A 23,139-nucleotide genomic window follows, 5' to 3' on the forward strand; every position below is an offset into this window, starting at 1 on the left:
CAGCACTTGTGCCATGAATGTACATTACCTGGATTTTGCACAAATATTCGTTTACTCTACATTGTTCTTGAACCATGAAACACTTTCTCATTAGGCATCTAGAAGACTATTGGAGATCCACATGGGCTCATTTGGTTTAAATTCTTCTTTCAGCTTCAGTTTTCTAAAGTTTGAGTCCAATCACTTTAGTTGACTGGTTTCAGAACCTGTTCTGCTTCTTCTGTACTGTTTTCCATTCCTTGTGAACATTTTTCTTCCCAAAGTATTCTATACATTCGGCTACTATCTGTGACTCAGAGATGAATGTTAGAGCTCACAATGCCTTTCTGAAGCAGAGAAGGGTAAAGGGCAGTGTTGATACACAAGAACTAGTAGCCCATTTAGACCATTTGGGTATCTTGAGCTGCTCTGACACTCAAACAAAAAACTTGGCTAATTTTTCTGCCTCAGCACTTCTGCATCCGATTTTCATTGAAATCTTTACTATGTAGAAATTTGTAGACTTCTGCCTTGAATGACTTCCAAGATACAAAACCCAAAAAAATCACCATCCTCTGAATGAAAAAATTTCACCTCATTTCAATTCAGTTTTTGATTCTATGATCCTTGCCCGGGAAGCATCCTCCCAGCATCTAATCTGTTAATGTCTCTGAGAAATTTGTATGATAGAATGAAATCACTGCACGTTCTTCTAAACTCAGAGAAAAGAAGCCTAGCCTTTTTCAATCTCTTGCACATGACAGTTCAATGAATCTCCTTTAGTAAGTGTATCTTGTTTAGGTAAGGAAACCAAAATTGTATACAATACTCAGAATCCTATATAATTGTCATCAGACACCCTTACTCACATACTCAAGTCCTGTTGTAAAGAAGACCAACATAGAACTTGCCATTTTAATTGTCTGCACATTACCTTTAAGTAACTTCCATATGAAAGCTCTCACTTCCATTTGAATAGCGGCGTGCCCCAATCTCTCACTATTTTAAAAACACCCAACAACTTTCTTTTCTGCCAAAATGGATGACCCCATTGCACTTCACATGCCATGTCATTCTGGATATTTACTGCAAATCATGTTTTATTTCTTTAACTGGCAGCCATTGGCTGTCTGCTGTCATACTCCTTAATGTAGTTTTCCAGTCTAGCGTAGCTAATGTACCTCCTACCTTATTGTTTCCTTTGTTTACATTGAAAATCCTGTTTTCAAATTGAGCTGCATCACCTTTGAACATTGTAAAATTCTCTCATGTTTCCGAGGGACTTCTTTGCAAGGTTATTAACCCCTTCTTATTGCAGGGTACTATTATAAAACAGCCTGTTTCCTTATCAGTTTAATCACCTTAACATACTGATCTAAAAGTCCTTCTCGTACACTTTATAGGAATTTGTCTGCAGTCTGTTCGTAGTAATTTGATTTCCCTGGTCCTTATGCAAATGAATGTCCCTACTGATTACTGTATTACCCTAGTTAAATGGTAAATCTAATTTCCTTATTTATATTGTACCCTGTATTACAACTGCATTTGGTGGCTGTAAGCAACTCCCTTCAATCTTTTCTGTACCCTGTGCTGCTTACTCCCATTCTAGTTATTCTCAACTTTAGTATACTGAGCCAAGATTCTAACTATTGTATTGATATTAAGAGTACTGCTTTCTTTTTGCCTCATCTCCTAAGCTATTGAATACCCTGGAATAATAAGTTCTCAGCTTTGTTTGCCGAGTTGGAACAATTGCGCAATAACCGTTAGATTTTCCTTGATCCCTAAAATTTATCTTCACCCCTAATTTTGTTGGTAAACCACAACTTCTTGTTCTTCAATCCCTTCATTCAAGATGCTGTGTACCCATTCAATGATATCCCTAACCCTGTCACCAGAGAGGTAACGTACCATTCTGGAATTGTGTCTTGGATGCAGAAACACCTGTCTATCCTTCAGTTGTTGAAGGATCACCTGATTGAGGGAGTCTCAAGAGCAAGGAGATGTCATCTTACCTTTTGTGCAGTGTACCTTTTGAAAGCAATGAGAAAATCATTTCTTAATGCCAAAGAAAGTGAAAGTAGGGGTTTACTTCCCCACAAAATTTGTTCTAGCTTGGTTAATGTAAAATTTTAAAACCAAGGTGCATTGTTTTTTGCTAGGCATAGTACTGAAGGTTGAGAAATAGCAGAAGCGAGTTTAGTAAATGGGGTTAAAGTACTGTATTATCAACCAGCATCAAAATGAGTGACAATACAAGCTCAAGGAGCTGAGGTTTTGTGTTGCTAACAATGATTGTTTTTAAGTGGCTTTATAACAAACATATTACTGCATGAGACTAGAAAATATTCTATCCTTAGTAGTTTTTAAAGTCCTCTAGCTTCCAAGAGGAAGACAAAGAGATTGAGCTTGATGATCCCAACCCCAAGAAAGAATAAATTAGAACAATTGTGCCGTGGGTCTTGATTTCAACACATTTCAGTTTCAGATTCATTTATTTATCACACATACATTGAAACGTACAGTTAAATGCATCGTGTTAACAATCAACACAGCCTAAGGATGCGCTGGGGCAGCCTGCAATTATTCTTTACAATTATTCTATCTAACTCATTCTCCCTCTCTAGGGGAAAAAAAAGTACAAGGCAATAATTCAGAATGTGGCACAGGCAAGGGACGTTCGTGTAGATAGAATAGTGAAATTTTTATCAGTAGTGTGAAGTAAGTTTATTCATAAGAATGAGGAAACAAAGCCTCTGTATCAGAAATGTGCAATTCTCAAATGACAAAAGTGAGGCTCAGAACAGAAAAGACGTAAATTATGAGATGATATGTTGTTTTTGGCTGAAATAAAATTCTTTTCTCCAGAAGAAAATGACAATAGTTCTGTACTTCATTACTAGTTTTCTTCAGTGTATGCAGAAATAACTAAATAATTACCTAGTAACCTGCTGCCATCTACTGTCAGCCTTTGAACCAACAACAATGGCACTTGCATTTGTACAGCACCTTTAATGTAAAGTGTCCTGGAGTGTTTCACCAGTGCGGTTTTAACAACAAAATTAACTACATTGATGCATTGAAACAAATGACATAAACCTTGACCAAATGATTAAGGATTTAATACCCATCTTGAACGGGGTTTGGAGCGAGGGGGTTTTCAAGGGGATTCGAGAACATGATACTGAGCCACAGCTCCTGAAGGTGCAAAGAAGGTAGAGGTCACGATGAGTTGTAGAACTTGAGGAAATTACAGTGAATGAGAGAGAGAGAGAGAGGTCTTTGAAATTTAACACTCATTGTAGGTAATTGGTCGTGTGTCTAATTGGGTACTTGTGATTTAGGTGGAGTTTGAAGGAGGCTCTCAGCTGACCTTGAAGCGAGAAGACATTTTCACACTGGATGAGGAGCTACCCAAGCGTGTTAAAGCACAGCTAGTAAGTCCTAAAACCTCTTATATCAGATTGCTCTGCAAGTTGTTATATGTTTTTGTGCCTGTGTTAAGTTCTATAAAGTATGGAGGAAGCTACAGTGTCAAGTTCAAACTGCAGCAGGCTCATGTTTTTACCACTGCATTGCTTTAAAAAGGGATACTAGTTCTGATCATGGGACACTCAACTAGCTCACAAATAAACCCACAATCTTCTGACTCTGGCAAGAATGCTACAATACTGAGTCATGGCATCTCCAAATCCCTTCGCCACAGTTTTGAAGTGTCAGCCTGGAATGAAGAACCTGATTTGGGAATGGGATTGTTTTATAAAGATCACTGTGCATCTGACTCATGCATTCTGCACAAAACTGTAGACTGGAGGAAACAAAGTCACAAAAAGTCATGGTCACAAGTTCGTTCACTTTTTGCAATGGTAAAGATTCAAGATTGTTTAATGCATTTCCTGCACACAAAAGTAAACAGCACAATAATAATAACACAATAAATATAAATACATAAGATAGCTATGAGAGATGATTGATAAGTTTGTGGCCTAAGGTAGAAGGAGTCAAATATAGAAAACCTAGCACATTTTATTTTTCAACATAGTCCCCTCCTACATGTATACATGTAGTCCAGCGGTCGTGGAACATATGGATCCCTTCTTTGTAGAAGTGGTCCACAGCGGGGATAATTGATAAGTTCGTGGCCTAAGGTAAAAGGAGATGAGTTATTAACTTCCAACTTTCTGCTCTTCCAACTTCCAACTCTCAAAGAGGTGAACTGCACGTGCATGTAACAAGAGCATCTTGGACCTCCAGGTGGGCCACTGCAGGGGTGATTGATAAGTTCGTGGCCTAAGGTAGAAGGATGACTTATACAGCTCTTGTTACATGCACGTTCAGTTAACTCTTCGAGTGAAAATGCAGAAAGTTTGAAGTTTCTCCTCATCTCCTTCTACTTTAGGCCACTGACTTATCAATCACCCCTGCTGTGGACCACTTCTGGAGGTCCAAGATGCTGACTTCTATGAAGAAGGGATCCGTATGCTCCATGACTACTGGACGAAGTGTGTAAATGTAGGAAAAATAATTGTGCTAGTGTTTTCTAAAATTGACTCCTTCTACCTTAGGCCACAAACTTATCAATCACCCCTCGTCTATACATAGATTGATTGTATGTCCATAAAGTGATGTTAGGCTATACACAAGATGGCTGACGGGAAATAATAAAGTAGTGGTGGAGTTAGTGGATGGAGGTGTTAATCAGCTTTACTGCTTGGGGAAGATAGCTGTTTTTGAGTCTGCTGGTCTTGGTGTGAATGCTGCATAGCCTTCTCCCTGGTGGGAGCGGGATAAACAGCCCATGAGCAGAGTGTGTGGGATCCTTCATGATGTTGCTGGTCCTTTTCTGGCACGTTTCTGTATATGTATCTTTGATGGTGGGTAGGTTGATGCCAGTGATGTGTTGAGTTTTAGTTTTGGCTGATAGAAGGCTGTGGGATTTTATGGTTTATACTTTGGCAGTCTAATACTTAAAAACTATTTTATTGTGAATGGCAAAGCAGATGTGCTTTGGTAGTTGGTATCCTGGTCAGTGAGTCTCTCGTGCTCTTATCAGTGGTTTAATTAATCACAAATGACATTACTTCTGAGGATCAGTGTGACACAAAAACTGCTAATTGTTTATGCTTTGCTCTTGTAACAGTGACCGCTACAATCAGGAGTTTGCTGTTGTATTCAGCAAAATGTGGAGATTTAACCTTTTTTTTCCCTAACTTTTACATAAATAGCAACAGTTTTCTCCTCACTATTTCGAGTACAATCATAATGGAGTTTCTCTTAGACTGGAATAGTGTAGGACTGCAAATAGTGATCAGAAACAAGGCTCTGAGTTCTTCCAGATATGGCCAAGTTTAAAAGCTGCCATCATAAGACAGCAAAAACTTAAAATTGGAAACCAGTCGCATGTGGTGACATAATGAAGTCTGAATGAATGAATGAGAAATCAGGGCAGTTTTCAAACTTTACTCACCCTACCTGAAATACTGAAGCTCCCTCTAGTTATGATTCATTCATTTGTAAATAGACTGTATAGTCTTGGTCATTTTGGTTTTAAAAATACTCTGTACTGATGTATCTCACTGTACTTCACAGAGCTTTGTGATTTTCAGGTTTGTCATCTATTATACTGTTTGATAAATGTCAGATAACTTTACATTAAACTGAATCTTACAGGTGAATTTTCAAGATAACTAATTAGAAAGTTAGGGTAAAGTTGATAGTCAATGATAAACCCAGATCTTTGGTGTAAAACACTTGGTTTCAAAATAGCTGTGTGTATTGGAATATATCACAGTTTACAACTGTAGTATCGAATCAACTTAAAGATTTAGTATTTTTGAAGGACAAAGCATCATAAAATTCTATCCTATTGAATTGGGAGAAGATGGGTCTTCCAGCACACAGCAAATGAGACCCAAGAAGGCTGCCTCTTCTGCAACCAAAATATATACATTCACAAAATTCGGCAGCAAGGAATTAGATTTGTCAACATTTTTCTGGTTTTGATTCAAATGAGTGTTTGTTAATCTTGCTGTGACGGAGATAAGTCCTTACAGGTTTAAGGAGACATTCCATCCTAGAGATGGATTGTAGGTTTAAGACGAAACTTGCTTAGATAAACATGTTCTCATACGTTCAAAGAACAACTTTCTCTGGTGGAGATGATACTGAGCACTTTGGCAGTCTCATCGAAAAATCTGAATAGTTATTGGGAAGAGTAAATGTAAATATTTCAGTCTATTAGAAGAGAGGATTTATGAGAGTGAACTGCAAAGTTTGATCTGGCATCTTGTAACATCTCCAATCCTGATTCATGGAGAATGAATGGGTTGGTTTGAATAATCTGTATTAATTCTTATTCAAGAGAGAGTGAGAGGGTTTAAAAATATGTATTTAACATTTTTATGAAATAAGCATCAATATGTTTGAAACCTGATAATGACAAGCCATTTGGTGGATTGTGAATGAACAGTTTGGGGAGAGAACAATTCTCCTGTCACACAGATGGAAAATCCGAAATAGAAATGGATTTGTTCTTGCCATGAACAAATTTAACTCAGGAAAAGTTGTGCATCTTCGTAAAGAGCATTCCTGTAATAGCTATGTAAGATTTGGATTTGGAAAAAAGCACACTCCTAATCTTTAAGGCAACAATGAGAAATTATAATCCTTTAAAAAATTACAATCAATCCAAGTCTAACATATAGCAACTAAGTATTCAAGTTGCTTAAAAAACGCCTCTGTCAGCTTTGGAAATGCCTGCTTGATTGTGCATCAACATTCTTCATGTCTGTTCACAAACCTACTTCTAACTAATTAAACACACTAATGGAAACACTGGAATCTCCACTGGTGCCATTGAATTATGGAAGAAATAATTGAAATAGCACATATCATGACCTTAGTATATCCCAAAGCATTTTACAAGCAATTAAATACTTTTGAAGAGCAGCACATTAAAAATGAGGAGAGAACTCATAACCCCATATTCTTGGCCACATTACTGAAAGCAAGCAAGAGGATGCAAAGTGTTTCCCCGAGTTTAACTGTGGTGCTCTTGTGCTTGTCAGTGTGCAAACTGTCCTCTTACCCTAAGGATAAAAATGTTTCTTTTAAAATATGAACTGATATATACTGTGTGCATACATTTCAATTCATATTCTCAAAAGAAACATTTTTATTCTTAGGGTGAGAGTACAGAATTGTACATAGTTTGCTAGTTAAGAATTCAGGCAACAAGGTGCTGGAGCCTTCCATTCACTGAGCGTTGAACCGCTACTGAAATAAACAAAGATGTGTAAGACCATAAGATATAGGAGTAGAATTAGGCCAGTTAGCCCAACGAGTCTGCTCTGCCATTTCATCGTGGTTGATCCATTCTTCCTCTCAGCCCCATTCTCCTGCCTTCTCCCCATATCCCTTCATGTCCTGACCATTCAAGAATCTATCACCCTCTACCTTAAATATACATAAAGACTTGGCCTCCACAGCTGCCTGTGGCAATGAATTCCTCAGATTCGCTAGTCTCTGGCTCAGGAAATAGAAACATAGAAACATAGAAAATAGGTGAAGGAGTAGGCCATTCGGCCCTTCAAGCCTGCACCGCCATTTATTATGATCATGGCTGATCATCCAACTCAGAACCCCGCCCCAGCCTTCCCTCCATACCCCCTGATCCCCGTAGCCACAAGGGCCACATCTAACTCCCTCTTAAATATAGCCAATGAACTGGCCTCAACTGTTTCCTGTGGCAGAGAATTCCACAGATTCACCACTCTCTGTGTGAAGAAGTTTTTCCTAATCTCGGTCCTAAAAGGCTTCCCCTTTATCCTCAAACTGTGACCCCTCGTTCTGGACTTCCCCAACATCGGGAACAATCTTCCTGCATCTAGCCTGTCCAATCCCTTTAGGATTTTATACGTTTCAATCAGATCCCCCCTCAATCTTCTAAATTCCAACAAGTACAAGCCCAGTACATCCAGTCTTTCTTCATATGAAAGTCTTGCCATCCCAGGAATCAATCTGGTGAACCTTCTTTGTACTCCCTCTATGGCAAGGATGTCTTTCCTCAGATTAGGGGACCAAAACTGCACACAATACTCCAGGTGTGGTCTTACCAAGGCCTTGTACAACTGCAGCAGTACCTCCCTGCTCCTGTACTCGAATCCTCTTGCTATAAATGCCAGCATACCATTCGCCTTTTTCACCACCTGCTGTACCTGCATGCCCACTTTCAATGACTGGTGTATGATGACACCCAGGTCTCGTTGCACCTCCCCTTTTCCTAATCGGCCACCATTCAGATAATAATCTGTTTTCCTATTTTTGCCACCAAAGTGGATAACTTCACATTTATCCACATTAAATTGCATCTGCCATGAATTTGCCCCCTCACCCAACCTATCCAAGTCACTCTGCATCCTCTTAGCATCCTCCTCACAGCTAACACTGCCACCCAGCTTCGTGTCATCCGCAAACTTGGAGATGCTGCATTTAATTCCCTCATCCAAGTCATTAATATATATTGTAAACAACTGGGGTCCCAGCACTGAGCCTTGCGGTACCCCACTAGTCACTGCCTGCCATTCTGAAAAGGTCCCGTTTATTCACACTCTTTGCTTCCTGTCTGCTAACCAATTCTCCATCCACATCAATACCTTACCCCCAATACCGTGTGCTTTAAGTTTGCACACTAATCTCCTGTGTGGGACCTTGTCAAAAGCCTTTTGAAAATCCAAATATACCACATCCACTGGTTCTCCCCTATCCACTCTACTAGTTACATCCTCAAAAAATTCTATGAGATTCGTCAGACATGATTTTCCTTTCACAAAACCATGCTGACTTTGTCTGATGATTTCACCGCTTTCCAAATGTGCTGTTATCACATCTTTGAATACTGACTCCAGCAGTTTCCCCACCACCGACGTTAGGCTAACTGGTCTATAATTCCCCAGTTTCTCTCTCCCTCCTTTTTTAAAAAGTGCTCATCATATCTGTTCTAAAAGGGTGCCCCTCTATTTTGAGGCTGTGCCCTCTGGTCTTAGATTCTCCCACCACAGGGAACATCCTTTCTACATCCACTCTATCAAGGCCTTTCACCATTCGATAGGTTTCAATTAGGTCACTCTTCATTCTTCTAAATTCTAATGAATACAGGCCCAAAGCCAAAAAAAACACACTTCATATGACAAGCTGTTTAATCCTGTAATTATTTTGTGAACCTCCTTTGAGTGCTCTCCAATTTCAGCACATCCTTTCTAAGATAAGGGGCCCAAAGCTACATACAATACTCCAAGTGAGGCCTCACAGTGCTTTATAAAGTCTCAACATTACATCCTTGCTTTTATATTCTAGTGCTTTTGAAATGAATGCCAACATCACATTTGCTTTCCTCACCACAGACTCAACCTGCAAACTAACCTTTATGGAATCCTGCATGAGGACTCCCAAATCCCTTTGTACCTCAGGGATTTGTAGCTTCTCTCCATTTAAAAAATAGTGAACACTTTCATTTCTTCTGCCAAAGTGTATGACCATACACTTCCCAAAACTGTATTCCACCTGCCACTTTTTTGCCCATTCTCCTAATCTGCCCTTCTCTAGACTCCCTATTTCCTCAAAACTACCTGCCCCTCACCTACCTCCATGTCGTCTGCAAACTTTGCAACAAAGCCAGCAATTCCATCATGCAAATTGTTGACTTATAAAATAAAAAGAATCAGTCCCAACACAGAACCCTGAGGAACACCACTAGTCGCTGGCAACTAACCAAAGAAGGCTCCCTTTATTCCCACTCTTTTCCTCTTGCCAGTCAGTCACTGCTTTATCCATGCTAGAATCTTTCTTGGAGTACCATGGGCTCGTAGCTTGTTAAGCAGTCTCATATGGCACCTTGTCAAAAGCCTCCTGAAAATCTAAGTACACAACATCAACCAACTCTCCTTTGCCTATCATGCTTGTTATTTTTTCAAAGAATTCCAACAGATTTGTGAGGTAAGATTTTCCCTTGAGGAAACCATGCTGACTACAGCCTATTTTATCAGGTGCCTCCAAGTAGACCGGAACCATATCCTTAACAATTGATTCCAACATCTTCCCAGCTACTGAGTTCAGACTAACTGGTCTATAATTTCCTTTCTTCTTCCTCTCTCGCTTCTTGAAGAGTAGAGTGACATTTGCAATTTTCCATTCTTCTAGAACTGTTCCAGAATCTAGTGATTCTTGGAAGGTCATTACTATTGCCTCCACAATCTCTTCAGACACCTCTTTCAGAGCTCTGGGGTGTACACCATCTGGTCCATGTGACTTATCTACCTTCAGACCTTTCAGTTTCCCAAGAACCTTCTGTCTAATAATGGTAACTTCACATACTTCATGACCCCTGACACCTGGAGCTTCCACCATACTGCCAGTGTTTTCCACAGTGAGACTCAAGCAAGATACTTACTCAGTTCATCTGCTGTTTCCCTGTTCCCCTTTACTACCTCTCCAGCAAAATTTTCCAGTGGTCTGTCATCCATTCTTGCCTCTCATTTACACTTCACATATCTGAAGAAACTTTTTGTATCTTTAATAATTATTGGCTTCCTTTCGAATTCCATCTTTACCTTCTTAATGACTTTTTTAGTTGCCATTTCTGTTGGTATTTAAAAACTTCTCATCCCCTAACTTCCCACTAATTTTTGCTCTGTTGTATGTGTCTTTGGCTTCTGTGTTGACTTTGACTTCTCTTGTTAGCCACAGTTGTGTCATCTTTCCTTTAGAATACTTCTTCCTCTTTGAGATGTATATGTCCTGTGCCTCCCGAATTGCTTCTATTCTGTCATCACTGCCAGTTGATTGATTGTTCTTTTCCAATCAATTCTGACCAATTCCTCTCTTGAGCTTCTGTTATTTCCTTTACTTCGCTGTAATACTGATATATCTGATTTTAGCTTCTTTTTCTCAAATTTCAGAGTGAATTTGAGCCTTAACAGTTCTTTTACCTTGAGCTCTCTAGCAATTTGGTTCATTGCACAGCACCCAATCCAGAATAGCTGATCCCCTCATGGGCTCAACCACGAGCTGCTCTAAAAAGCCATCTTGTAGCACTCTAGACATTCTAGAAAATCCCCCTCTTGGAATACTGTACCAATCTGGTTTTCCTAATCTACTTACATATTGAAATCCCCCATGACTATTGTAACATTGCCCTTTTGGCACGCATTTTCTGTCTCCCATTGTAACTTGTAGACCACATCCTTACAATTGTTTGGGGTCTGTATATAACTCCCATCAGAGTCCTTTTACCCTTGCAGTTCCTTAGCTGTATCCTTAAAGATTCAACACCATTCGACCCTATGTCACCTCTTTCTAATGATTTAATTTCATTTATTACCAACAGAGCCATGCCAGCCGCTCTGCCTACCTGCCTGACCTTTCGAAACAGTGTATATCCTTGGACATCAAGCTCCCAGCTATAATCTTCTTTCAGCCATGATTCAGTGATGCCTATAACATCATACTCACCAATCTGTAATTGTGCAAAAAGTTCATCAACCTTATTCCATATACTGCGTGCATTCAAGTGTAACACCTTCAGTCCTGGATTCACCTTTTTTGATTTTGTCCACCTTTTACATTGCAACTCATCCTGTTAATTGCAGTTTTCCTCCTACCTTCAGTCTCTCCTTTGCCTCTGTTTGTAAACAACTACATCATCTAACACAATAAAAAAAATTAACAAGCAAATGAATACAATAAACATATGCATTAATTTGATTCAATAAAATGATAGGAAATGAACACTGTCTCATTGCAGCCTTTTATCCTGCTGAAATCAGTGGCACTGCTGAATATATGCCAGGTTCAGCAAGTGGGTTTTCATGACCATCTGTTAGGAAACCAGGAAGTCTCTGCTACTCCATTGGTGCACTTTCAGGATAGTTGAATAATTGAGTGGATGTTGCAAGCCCCAACTTTACCCATTGTTGGTATAAACCAACAGTTCTTGTGTGTAAAAAAAAAGAAACGTTAGTGCTAAGTTGTGAAAGGATGAAGATTGTAGTTTATTCCCCACTCTGACCTTTTACCTCTACTCACCTTCTCACTTCCCCATGAGTACCCTCCTCCCTCTCTTTCTCCTATGGTCCACTCTCCTCTCCTCTCAGATTCCTTCCTCTCCGGCCCTTGATCTTTCCCACCCACCGGACTTCACCTATCACCTTCTAGCCACCCCTTCCCCTCCCCCCACCTTTTTATTCTGGAATCTGCCCCCTCCTTCTCAGCACTGAAAACAGGTCTAGGCACGAAACATCAATTGTTCCAGAGATGCTGCCTGACCTGCTGAGTTCTTCCAGCATTTTGTGTGTGTTGCTCTGGATTTCCAGCATCTGCAGAATTTCTTGTGTTAACAAATGTTTGAGCTTATCCTAAACCTCAGTGGACCTAATATATGGGAAATGTCCATTGTGCTATTGATTTTTATGCAATGGTGGGTGTCAATCAATGGTGTTACATTGTTTTTTAGTTCTTGAGCTTATCTAAAATTCACCAAATGAAGTACAACATTATTTCAAGCAACACAGATCAAAGGGTCTCGGCCCGAAACGTCAATTGTACCTCTTCCTAGAGATGCTGCCTGGCCTGCTGCGTTCACCAGCAACTTTGATGTGTGTTGCTTGAATTTCCAGCGTCTGCAGAATTCCTCATGTTTACAACATTATTTCTTTCACTTTGGGTTTGGCTGTGGAATGAATCTTCAGCCTTGTACAGGTTGTTAAGGAAAGTGTGCAGGAGAGTTGGTTGTGTCCGTGTGATTTATCTGCATGTATATCAACACAGAATTAGGATAAAATATCCTTTTATGAGATTAAGCATTTGTGATGCATTGTTATTTTCAAGAGGCAAATATATTTCAGTCAAGCCAATAGACTAATTACATGAACTCAATCTGGAAAATATTGGAAAATTGCTTTGACTGTCATCATTATTCCAGTTTAATATTATCCCCATTTAAATAAAACAAAGAACTGCAATTATTTTTCCATTCTCACCTCTTCTCTTTAATCCTAGCATTTGGAATCCATATTGTGGGTTGATTACAATTTGTTTTGTTAAACTGATTTGAATTTCAAAAGTAGGAAATCATTTGGAATTGATGTACCCTTAAGCCTTCAGTTCACAAAATGCTGTCTTAGTTTTGCTGTTAAGTATTGGATTCTCTTGATCCTCTCACGTTATCCTTCAATTTACAGTCACCACTAAGCTCCCAGCGTGAGGACGCTTTCTCAGCAGAGGATGCTAAAGATGCAAAGAAGGCACCACCAACCAACTCCAAGTTCCTCGAAGACTACACCCAGAAAGATTATACTCAGAATCCTGAATATCTTACATTTATGGAAAACCTCTTTCATCCATCATACCAACAGGGATATATTAATTAGAAGAAAAAAGTTGTGTTTGAAAGTTTTATCTATGTTGTGGGGATTTCAATGGAGAGAAAGATGTCTTTGTGCTTAGTAACTGAATTCAATTGAAGCAAACAAAAGTTATAGAAAAGACTCTACAGTAAATGCTGTGAGCCATCTTCTGCGAAGGTGCTAAACAAATTCAGAAATGAACTACTGAATCTGCCTTGAGGTTTCAATCACATCTCTTGTAAATAGAAATAAATCTTGTGTGTGAGTTTTGCTTTTTATTTTGAAAATCTTGGGTTTAAGAAAAAGGACAGAACACATTGCAGCATTTTCTAGCTTTTGTGTGTATCCTCAGCATATTTAAACCAAAGCAATATTTGCTACTGTTGTAGGATATGCTAGTATCGAAATGAAAGAAACCAATGTCATTTATTTGATTTTTGTCCAAATTTTTCAGTTAAGTATTTTTTGTTAGAAGGTTCAGAGGAATTATAACAGTTCCCATTTTCTAAAATGGTTTATTTTTTTCTCTGTTTTGGATATGTAAAAAAAAAGTCCCTTTTCAGAGCTAGATGCAGCTGATTGCATGGTGTGTTAAATCCCTGAACAGCAAGGTGTGTGTGCCTCTATGGTTCCTTGAACCTTGTGGGATTTATTTGTAAGATCACTCACTGGGGTTTAGATGGAACACAATTTTTGGATGGCTGTGCATGGAGCTAAATAAAGAGCAACTTTATTTTCTTGCATTATGGCACCTTATATTCCTGTTTTAGCATCTTTTGCATATTTACATGATCAATCCCGATTTAGGGTGAAAAGAAAAAGCTGTAAGGGGGTAACATTAGAAAGGAATTAAACACCTCTTATGTTCTACTGAGCCAGTGATCTCAAGACAAATCAAAATATCTCTACTGTCAGGTTCCAGGTTGGTGAGATGGTGAGGCTTGATGTTTTTGTTCATTTTTTTATATATAGTCTGAATTATTTAAAGTCTGATCCACTAGTGATTGCAGCTGATGTCACATTAAACCCACTAGTATTAAAACATTTTATCACAAAGCATTATGCGCAATCATCCATACTGTGATGCCTACATATCCACCCATTTCCTTTGCCCACTCCAGGTCATTAAGGTTGGCTTGTAGTCTATAATCTTTATTCCTTACTGTTATTTAAACCGTCAGAGGCTCAAAATCAAAACCTTGTCAAGATTCTCAATAACTAAAAGAAGCACACTTTTATTTGATTCTGTTGAGCCACATTTTCTTTAAGTAGTTGTCTTAGTTAACAGACTTGTGTTTTGTTTATTAGAAACCAGTGTATTTACTGATACCCTTGCATCATTTTTGATATTGCCCTGTTTTCATTGCTTTATCTTAATGTCTTCTTTCATTTGGCTGTGAACAACGTCTCTGATTTGCACATTGAAGCCAGTGGCTCTAGTGAGAGGTTTGGACCAGATTCATTCCTGTGTATAGATTTACTTCCTTCTCATCTATGTCATCAAATGCAGCAAAGGGATTTGGAGAATATGGATTTCTTCTGGCTTGATTAGAAGAAAACCAAAAGAAGGGCAGAATCTTTACTTTTACATTCACTATTTGCCAACTTTGCAACAGAAGGATGGCATGTGTGGAATGCAAACATAAAATAGTTTAGAATGGTGCATTGAATCAATCTGTGTAATGTCTCAAAATTAAGTCTTTAATTTTTATTTTTTGGAGAGATTTGAAGTGTGTGTGTGTGTGTGTGTGATTAGAGAGAGAGAAGGGTTGAAGAGAATTTGTTCCCTTGATTGGAAGAAATTATACATCTGGTGGAAGATAGAAGATCAAGCAAGAGCAAGTGTGAAATTGAAAAGTGGTTAAGCTCTCCTCTGGCTTTCAGCCAGGTACAGGTATCGATTATAACTGATGTTTCGATGACAAAGTCTCCCATTGTCTTCATGAATGATGCCTGGGCAGGTCCTGTAGTCCATCCCTCCTGATTGGTTAGTCTTCATCCAATTAGGTTTCCGCTCTCCCACCTTGTTTACAATTGGTTTCCAGTTGTTACTAGAGTGAGACCTTTGTCTTTATTAAATATCTTTTCCTCTAGTTTTATTTCAATGGCTTCCTTTACCAGGCGGCCCCAAAAGCCATTGGCACTGCACATCGAAGTCAGTCCTGTGGCCGTTATGAGTGCAATGTTCTGCTACTGCCGATTTCTCCAGGTAATCCAAATGGATACACCTCCTGTGCTCCTTGATGCAGGTTTCCATCGTGCATCCTGTCTGTTCGATATACACTGCTCCGCTTTCACAAGGAATCCTGTAAATGCCAGCCACCCTGAGTCCCAGGTCATCTTTGTCATGCATAAACTGTGACTTGAGGGAGAGCGCATGGTCATTAAATGCTTAGCGAGGTGGTAAGTCAGAGTATCTATCCTGCTGACAATAGGCTTCGTGGGTTGGGGGGGGACCTGCCTTGTGTATCTTATGGAGCCCGTTAAGTCTTAATGATACCACCTCCTGAGGGAGAAGTGTCTTGCATATGTCTGTTGGCAGTCCAGGTATCTTAGTAAAGTAGAGACCATCCTGTCAATTGAATCTGTGGGATCCTGCTGTAGAACTCTGTAAGCGGGGTCGGTCAGAATCTGTTTTCCTGTGATATTCCTCAGAGGATATCAGGGGTGTTGCGTTTTTCTTTGTCTGCTGGTAAAATTGTGATGGCTGGGTTTCAGCGTGGTACCTGGAACGCCAGTCTCTCTCCTTTTGTAATGGTCTGTTTCAGCAAAACAGCTCTTTTGGGGGTCACGCAGACCTCTATCCTTACCTCCTCTGTGGTATTTTTTGGGACCACCTGCTAAAGGTAGCCATTGAAATAAAACTGGAGGAAAAAAATTTTAACAAAGACAAAGGTCTTGCTCTTAAGTAAGAACTGGTTGGTATTCGATTAGAAACAAGGTGGGAGAGCAGAAACCTGATTGGATGAGCACTAACCAATCAGGAGGGAGAGACTATGGGAGTATAAATACCACCGTACTAGACACACCCAGGCATCATCCCTGAAGAAGGTGGCAGAGTTTGTCATCGAAACTTCGGTTGTAATCGATACCTGTGCCCAGCTGGAAGCCCCAGAAGAGTTTATTCATCATATATGCCCAGAAAGAATTAGGTCCTTTTTGAAAGGTGGTTATCAACAACTGCATATTGATGATAGGTCATGTACAAAATGCATCATGTCACTATTAAATATTTTAAATTATTTTTTCCATAAAATATCAGATGTAAAAACACTCTATTAATAAGTAAATATACAGCCTTCGCATTACGACTAGGATGTCTAGCTTAGAGGTATGGTGGCCTTGTGTCGAATGCGTTAGTAATAAGTAGTTTCTCAAGTAGATAGTGGAGGATGATCTTTGCAATTCCAAGTGTCTAAAATCCAAACCTTTCCCTTTAAGCAACTCAACCGAATGTTGTGAATTTTGTGTCATATTTAAAAAAGCTCAACCCTAAGTACTTACCAAATTATTTGTGCAGCTTCTTCAAAATGATTTTCAATTGCAGGTAAGCATTAGCTTCTCCTTGAAGCTGGAGTGTCTTGGATAGCTTCTCTGCCTCTAGTTATACAGGGTTCAAACAAAATAAACAGAATTCAAAGTTCTGTTGCAAATGTTATTCTTGCTGGTTTAAGTTTCTGGTGCTCAGTATTGTTGAGCCCCTCCCTGCTCAGCAGCCTTTCTCAGTGCCTTGTGTGGTGTTTAACTTGGCTGAATTTATTAACACTTGGATTAGTTAGTTGAGAACACTGATATCTCTTTGAAAAGGAAATGATCACACTATTATTTAATAAAATGGTAACCAGGTACCAGAGTAACCTCGGCTTCAAGGCAGAGCTTTGACTTCTGTCAAAAGTCAGTAAATCACCAGTTACATTTCAGATTTAGTGAATAGTTCTACACAAGGAGCAACACTTCAATTCATGTTAAAACTTCAGAGGTTTAGCTGCTGTTCAATGTCATCTTGAAAAGGGGATTAAATATTTTTTTAAAAAGGAGAAAGCCATAAAGAGGACCAGTCATATGGTGAATGTGTGCTGTAGCCCCTGCTACCTAACTAACATTTAGTTCAAAATCACATTGCAGAAAGGGAAAATTAATTGGGGCTTGACCTGTATTACGAATTTAGTCATTGCTTGCACACAGTTTCCCTTACACCATGTAACCAAATAGCAGTCTGAGAGACCTGTACTTTTCCCTTCAATAACAGAGTGGCCAGGAGTCCAGGGACACTGTTCCCCAGATACAGTCTCTGCAGACACTCCGTGCTGTCAGTTTGCAAATCCCCAAGTGGATTTCCAGAGCAAGTTGAGATAAGGATCAATGAAGCTCTATTGTAATAAACAGTAAATAAAACTAACCCTGCTTTGGGCTATTCCGGTGTACAACAGACAGGGCACCAGCATCTGTTCTGCAGAACTACCAGCAGATTTGATGCCACATGGAAATCCAAGAAAATAATTAAAAGATCAGCCATGTGTGAGGATGAAAGAATGATTATTTGTAAAATGCCTGAGGGTGAACACTGGAGATGCAACATTTTATTAACCTTTGTAATTGTGTGTTTATGTAGTTTGTGTTAAGGAAAAGGTACATGAGAAAGCAATCTCTGTAACATTGATGGTATTTAGACAAGTATCTTTAAGGTCCTGTTTACCAGATTGCTTGAAAATGTATTTTCATCTAAAGTTGGCTGCCAGTTTAGTCAATTATTGAAGTGCATGAATTGTTTACAAATGTGTAAGAAAAAGTTGTACAAAATAAAACAATATTGCATGATAACATTGGGCAAAATGACCAAATATCAATCTGCATATTGTTGCTGTTGTTGAAGGATCCTGCCTCCAGTTTAGCGGTTTAACTCAGCTGGACTAATGGACCCCTGATGGGCTGAGACAGAAGTTGAACCATAGAGTCCAAGTTCCATTGTTGGATTGCATTGATGTGGCTGATACTAGTCCAGGTACTGCTGTGGATGCTGATCCATCCCTGAATATCCCAGGGTTAGGGAGCAGAAACTGATGGGGGCTTCTAACTCCTGCTGGAAGTGGATAACGTCAAGGACAGTGAAGCAATTGACAAAAATTGTTGGATAGCTTGTCCACATCCAGCCAAATTAGAAAAAAAAATAATTTGGAATGAGAAATATGAGGAAGTTATACAAATGAATTAATAATTGGATAAACATATCCAGCACAAATGCATTGGATGATGGCTTTAGCAAATATTGCCAAAAATTATGAAGAACATGGAATATTTCCATGGACCAGTTTATATTGTGAGGTTGTTCTGCATTAGACTGTGGGAATGTGTAGCTTTTGCAGCAGCTTTCAATGTGATATAAGGTCAGAAAAGCTCAAGTTCACCAGGATCTATGAGATTTCACCCTGACTGGGTAAGAGCTCAACAATCAGTGATAGCAATAGAGTTGGATTTCCCATTGCTTTGCTTACGTGTTGTTGGAGATGGAAGTCCAGGTGGGTTAGCAAAAATCAACCCATCAGTAGACATCGATCCAGAAGGTATAACTGATTAGTTCCAAATCCCCAAAAGTGAAAGCATAACACATGAATGGTTTTAATTTCTGTCACCCATACCTGGGACACTGTCAAAGACAAGTTGCATAGTATCAATTATTCAGTGATAATGACAGCAGTTCTGCTTTCTGCCAGTCCTTTTTTCCTTATTACATTTCTATTAATGTAATCATTAATGTTTTCTGATATAGTACAATTAACATGCATTTGATTAAAAAAGGAAGTGTTGCTTGCATTACCTGTTGATTTATTACAACTGTGGATTGCAAAATACGTTGTAGTGGAGGGTGGGAGGGACTGATTTGCTTCATTCATTTTTTGCAAATACTGTACATTTTTGAATTTGTATCTGTATGATTTAATGGAATTGGATTTGTTGAATTTCCATGTCTTGTACTTATGTTTTCCTATTGGTTTGCCCTGGGTCGGTAATGAAATAAAAGTGAAATGGCATTGCAACTCGGATGTCTCCAAGAAGTCTGTAACATAGCTATTTTCTGTGAATTATTGAGGTTATTTATCCTGCATATATTCTATAGATCAGTGCATTTTCTTTGCAGGACAAACAATAGAAGAGCTGTAGCTGTATAATTAAGAAGAGGTCAGACTTTAGATGCTGATGAAATTAACAGGGCCCTAAACTAGTCAGGGAATTAGAGAGAGGAAGGATGATGTCAGCTATTTCGGGGGGAGAAAAGAGTGAATCATAGTAATCATAGTCATACTTTATTGATCCCGGAGGAAATTGGTTTTCGTTACAGTTGCACCATAGATAATAAATAGTAATAGAAATAGTAATACTACTATTAGTAAATAGTAAATAGTAATAGTCATAGAAATAATAACTAATAATAGAATAGTAATAGAAAAATAGTAATAAATAGTTAAATAGTAATATGTAAATTATGCCAGTAAATTATGAAATAGGTCCAGGACCAGCCTATCAGCTCAGGGTGTCTGACCCTCCAAGGGAGGAGTTGTAAGGTTTGATGGCCACAGGCAGGAATGACTTCCTATGACACCCTGTGCTGCATCTCGGAGGAATGAGTCTCTGGCTGAATGTACTCCTGTGCCCACCCAGTACATTATGTAGTGGATGGGAGATATTGACCAAGATGGCATGCAACTTAGACAGCATCCTCTTTTCAGACACCACCGTCAGAGAGTCCAGTTCTATCCCCACAACATCATTGGCCTTACAAATGAGTTTGTTGATTCTGTTGGTGTCTGCTACCCTCAGCCTGCTGCCCCAGCACACAACAGCAAACATGATAGCACTGGCCACCACAGACTCGTAGAACATCCTCAGCATCGTCTGGCAGATGTTAAAGGACCTCAGTTTCCTCAGGAAATAGGGATGGCTCTGACCCTTCTTGTAGACAGCCTCAGTGTTCTTAGACCAGTCCAGTTTATTGTCAATTCGTATCCCCAGGTATTTGTAATCCTCCACCATGTCCACACTGACCCCCTGGATGGAAAGGGGGGTCACCGGTACCTTAGCTCTCCTCAGGTCTACCACCAGCTCCTTAGTCTTTTTCACATTAAGCTGCAGATAATTCTGCTCACAGCATGTGACAAAGTTTCCTACTTTTAAAGAATCAAACACAGAAACACAGAATCAAAGAAGAACCCTGAAGAAAACTCATGACCCGTAGTAACTATTCTCTGAGTATGTACATACATTGAAAAAGTATCCAGCCCCCACAACTATTTTCACATTTTAATGTCTCATTTTTTAAATTCAAAATATACTGAAGTAGGATTTTTGAGCTAATCTACAAATCATGTCAAATCAATAGAAAAATTCCAAAACCTGTCAACAATTCACTAAAAATTAAAAACCCAAATTATGAGGCTGAAAAAGTATTCATCCATTAACTTTCTACACTTTCTAAAAGTCTACACTAGTTTTTCTCAGGTGCAATATACTGTATATTACCTTACCAATTCACCCAATTGGTTGCTGTAGAAAATTGGAGGATCACCTGTTTTCAATGAATTCATAAGGATACTGTAAATACTCCTCTCTCTGTAAGGTCCAATAGCATAGTAGATTTTCAACAAACAAAACCAAAATGAAGACAAAAGAGCATTCAGGCCAGTCAGAGAAATAACAGAGAAGCACAGATCTGGCGAAGGGTACAAGACCATCCCAAGGGCACAGAGCATAACTTGGAGCACAATGCAGTCCATCGTGGAAGAAGTGGAAAAAAATACGTAACTACAGCCACACTGCCTTGGTCATGCCGTCCCTCTAAACATAGTTGGTGGGGAGGAACGGCACTTGTAAGAGAGGCTACTGCAATGCCAACAGTCACTCTGAGTGAGCTGCAGATGTCAGTGGTTGCAATTGGAGATGAAGTTCATGGCTCCACAATCTCTAAGGCCTTGCAGTAAAAGGGTTTTATGGAAGAGTGGCAAGTAAGGAGCTCTGACTTCTATAAAAAAAAAGCATATTCATGCCCATAAAGACTTTACAAAGCATCACTTAAAGATATGGAAGAAGGTCTTGTGGTCAAATAAGACTAAAGTGGAACTTTTTGGCCTCAACACTATGCAGTACATGTGACGTAAATCTAATACTGCACATCAGGCAGGTATCGCCATCCCTACTGTAAAGTATGATGGAGGTAGATTCAGCAGCAGGGACTGGAAATCTGGTCAGGATTGATGGGAAGGTGAATGCTGCTAAATACAGAGAGATCCTGGATAAAAATCAGCTAGCCTCTGCCCAATAGATTAAACTGCGGAGGAGGTTTGGTTTTCAGCAGGCCAACAACCTAAAGCATATTGCTAAACCACACTACCAGCAGCTTCAGATGAAGAAAGTTGATGTCCTTGAATGGCCCAGTCAGAGTCCTGACCTTAACCCAATCAAATATCTCTGGCAAGACTTCAAGATTGCTGTCTGCTGCCACTCCCCAACCAACCTGGCACAGATTGAGCAACTTTGCAAGGAGGAATGGGCAAAGCTTTCTCCATCCCATTGTGCAAAACTAGTAAAGACTTATCCAAAAAAAGTACTGGCTGTAATAGCTGTGAGAGATGGCTCAACTAAGCAGTGAGCAAAGGGGGATAAATACTTCTGAACTGCTGACATTTCAGTTTTTGAATATTTAGCTTCTCATGCTTTACAATTTTCCCTGTTTTTTGGGCTCTACTTTGGAAAAAAAGAGTATGTTATTCACAAGTATAATTTCTCAGTTAAATTGATGAAAATCCCTGGTTGTAGTAGTCATTTAGGTAAACAAAGGGTTGGAGGCTGAATACTATTTCAAGGCACTTTAGATGCTGCCTGACACACTGGCTTCCCCCAGCAGTTTATGACACTGATTAATTAATCAGTTTCAGATCATTTACTTTCTGTGAGAATCATACCCTCTGCATGCAGCAGCCTACAACACAGCTTTGATAAATAAGGCTTCTTAGTCCGACATCCCAGTGTTTTTTTTTTCACACATCAAAAAGCGGATGGATAAACCAACATCAGTGAGGTGAACGTTTATCTCCTCTGTGTCCTCTGCCTACTGATTGCAAACGCATCCACATTGGGGAATCAGTACAGTGTAAGTAATGCACCTCTGGTAAAAAAGATGCCTGAGTGAGGGGACCCCGTTGGTGATAATCTCCAACACAGCATGATTGGGTACAGGCAAACATGCAGCAGCCCACAAGGGGCAAGGTTCCTGACAGGAGCTCCCACAATGTGTTAAAGCTGCTGCTATGTTTCCCCATAACAGTTGGAGGTGGGCTCCCATCCCATGGCAGTTGAACAATTAAGAGCAGGCATACCCCAGCTGGGCCTTCAAGTTTACCCCACAACTGATCAAGAGCTCAGCAAATCTTTGATCTAAGTGCCATTTCCTGTGCTGTCCCCAAAGCCCGTGATAACGCCTGATTTCCCCTAATGTCCAGAAATCTATTGAGCTTTGTTTTGAATGACATCAGTGACTGGTCTCTAAGGCCATACGAGATAGAGCAATGCACTGTCTGGTATGGAGTGGGGGGCTACTGCACAGGACCCAAGCTGCAGAGAGTTGTAAATTTAGTCGGCTCCATCTTGGGTACTAGCCTACAAGGTACCCAGGACATCTTCAAGGAGCAGTGTCTCAGAAAAGCAGCGTCCATTATTAAGGACCTCCAACACCCAGGGCATGCCCCTTTCTCACTGTTATCATCAGGTA

The 23,139-nt window shown here is 39.6% G+C and overlaps 1 protein-coding gene across 2 annotated transcripts in view; it reads left to right on the plus strand.

Annotated features, from left to right (window-relative positions):
* The window catches only part of kdm4b (lysine (K)-specific demethylase 4B), a 576,222-nt gene extending 556,988 nt beyond the window's left edge, over positions 1 to 19,234 (plus strand). For both annotated transcript variants that reach the window (XM_063032523.1, XM_063032524.1), the window contains 2 exons: positions 3,324 to 3,416; positions 13,215 to 19,234. In XM_063032523.1, the coding sequence (XP_062888593.1) occupies positions 3,324 to 3,416; positions 13,215 to 13,403 (282 nt within the window). In that variant the 3' untranslated portion in view covers positions 13,404 to 19,234. The remainder of the gene's footprint in view (positions 1 to 3,323; positions 3,417 to 13,214) is intronic.
* Positions 19,235 to 23,139: the final 3,905 nt, after the last annotated feature.

The sequence above is a fragment of the Mobula hypostoma genome, chromosome 24 (genome assembly GCF_963921235.1).
Source record: "Mobula hypostoma chromosome 24, sMobHyp1.1, whole genome shotgun sequence".
Lineage (NCBI taxonomy): Eukaryota > Metazoa > Chordata > Chondrichthyes > Myliobatiformes > Myliobatidae > Mobula > Mobula hypostoma.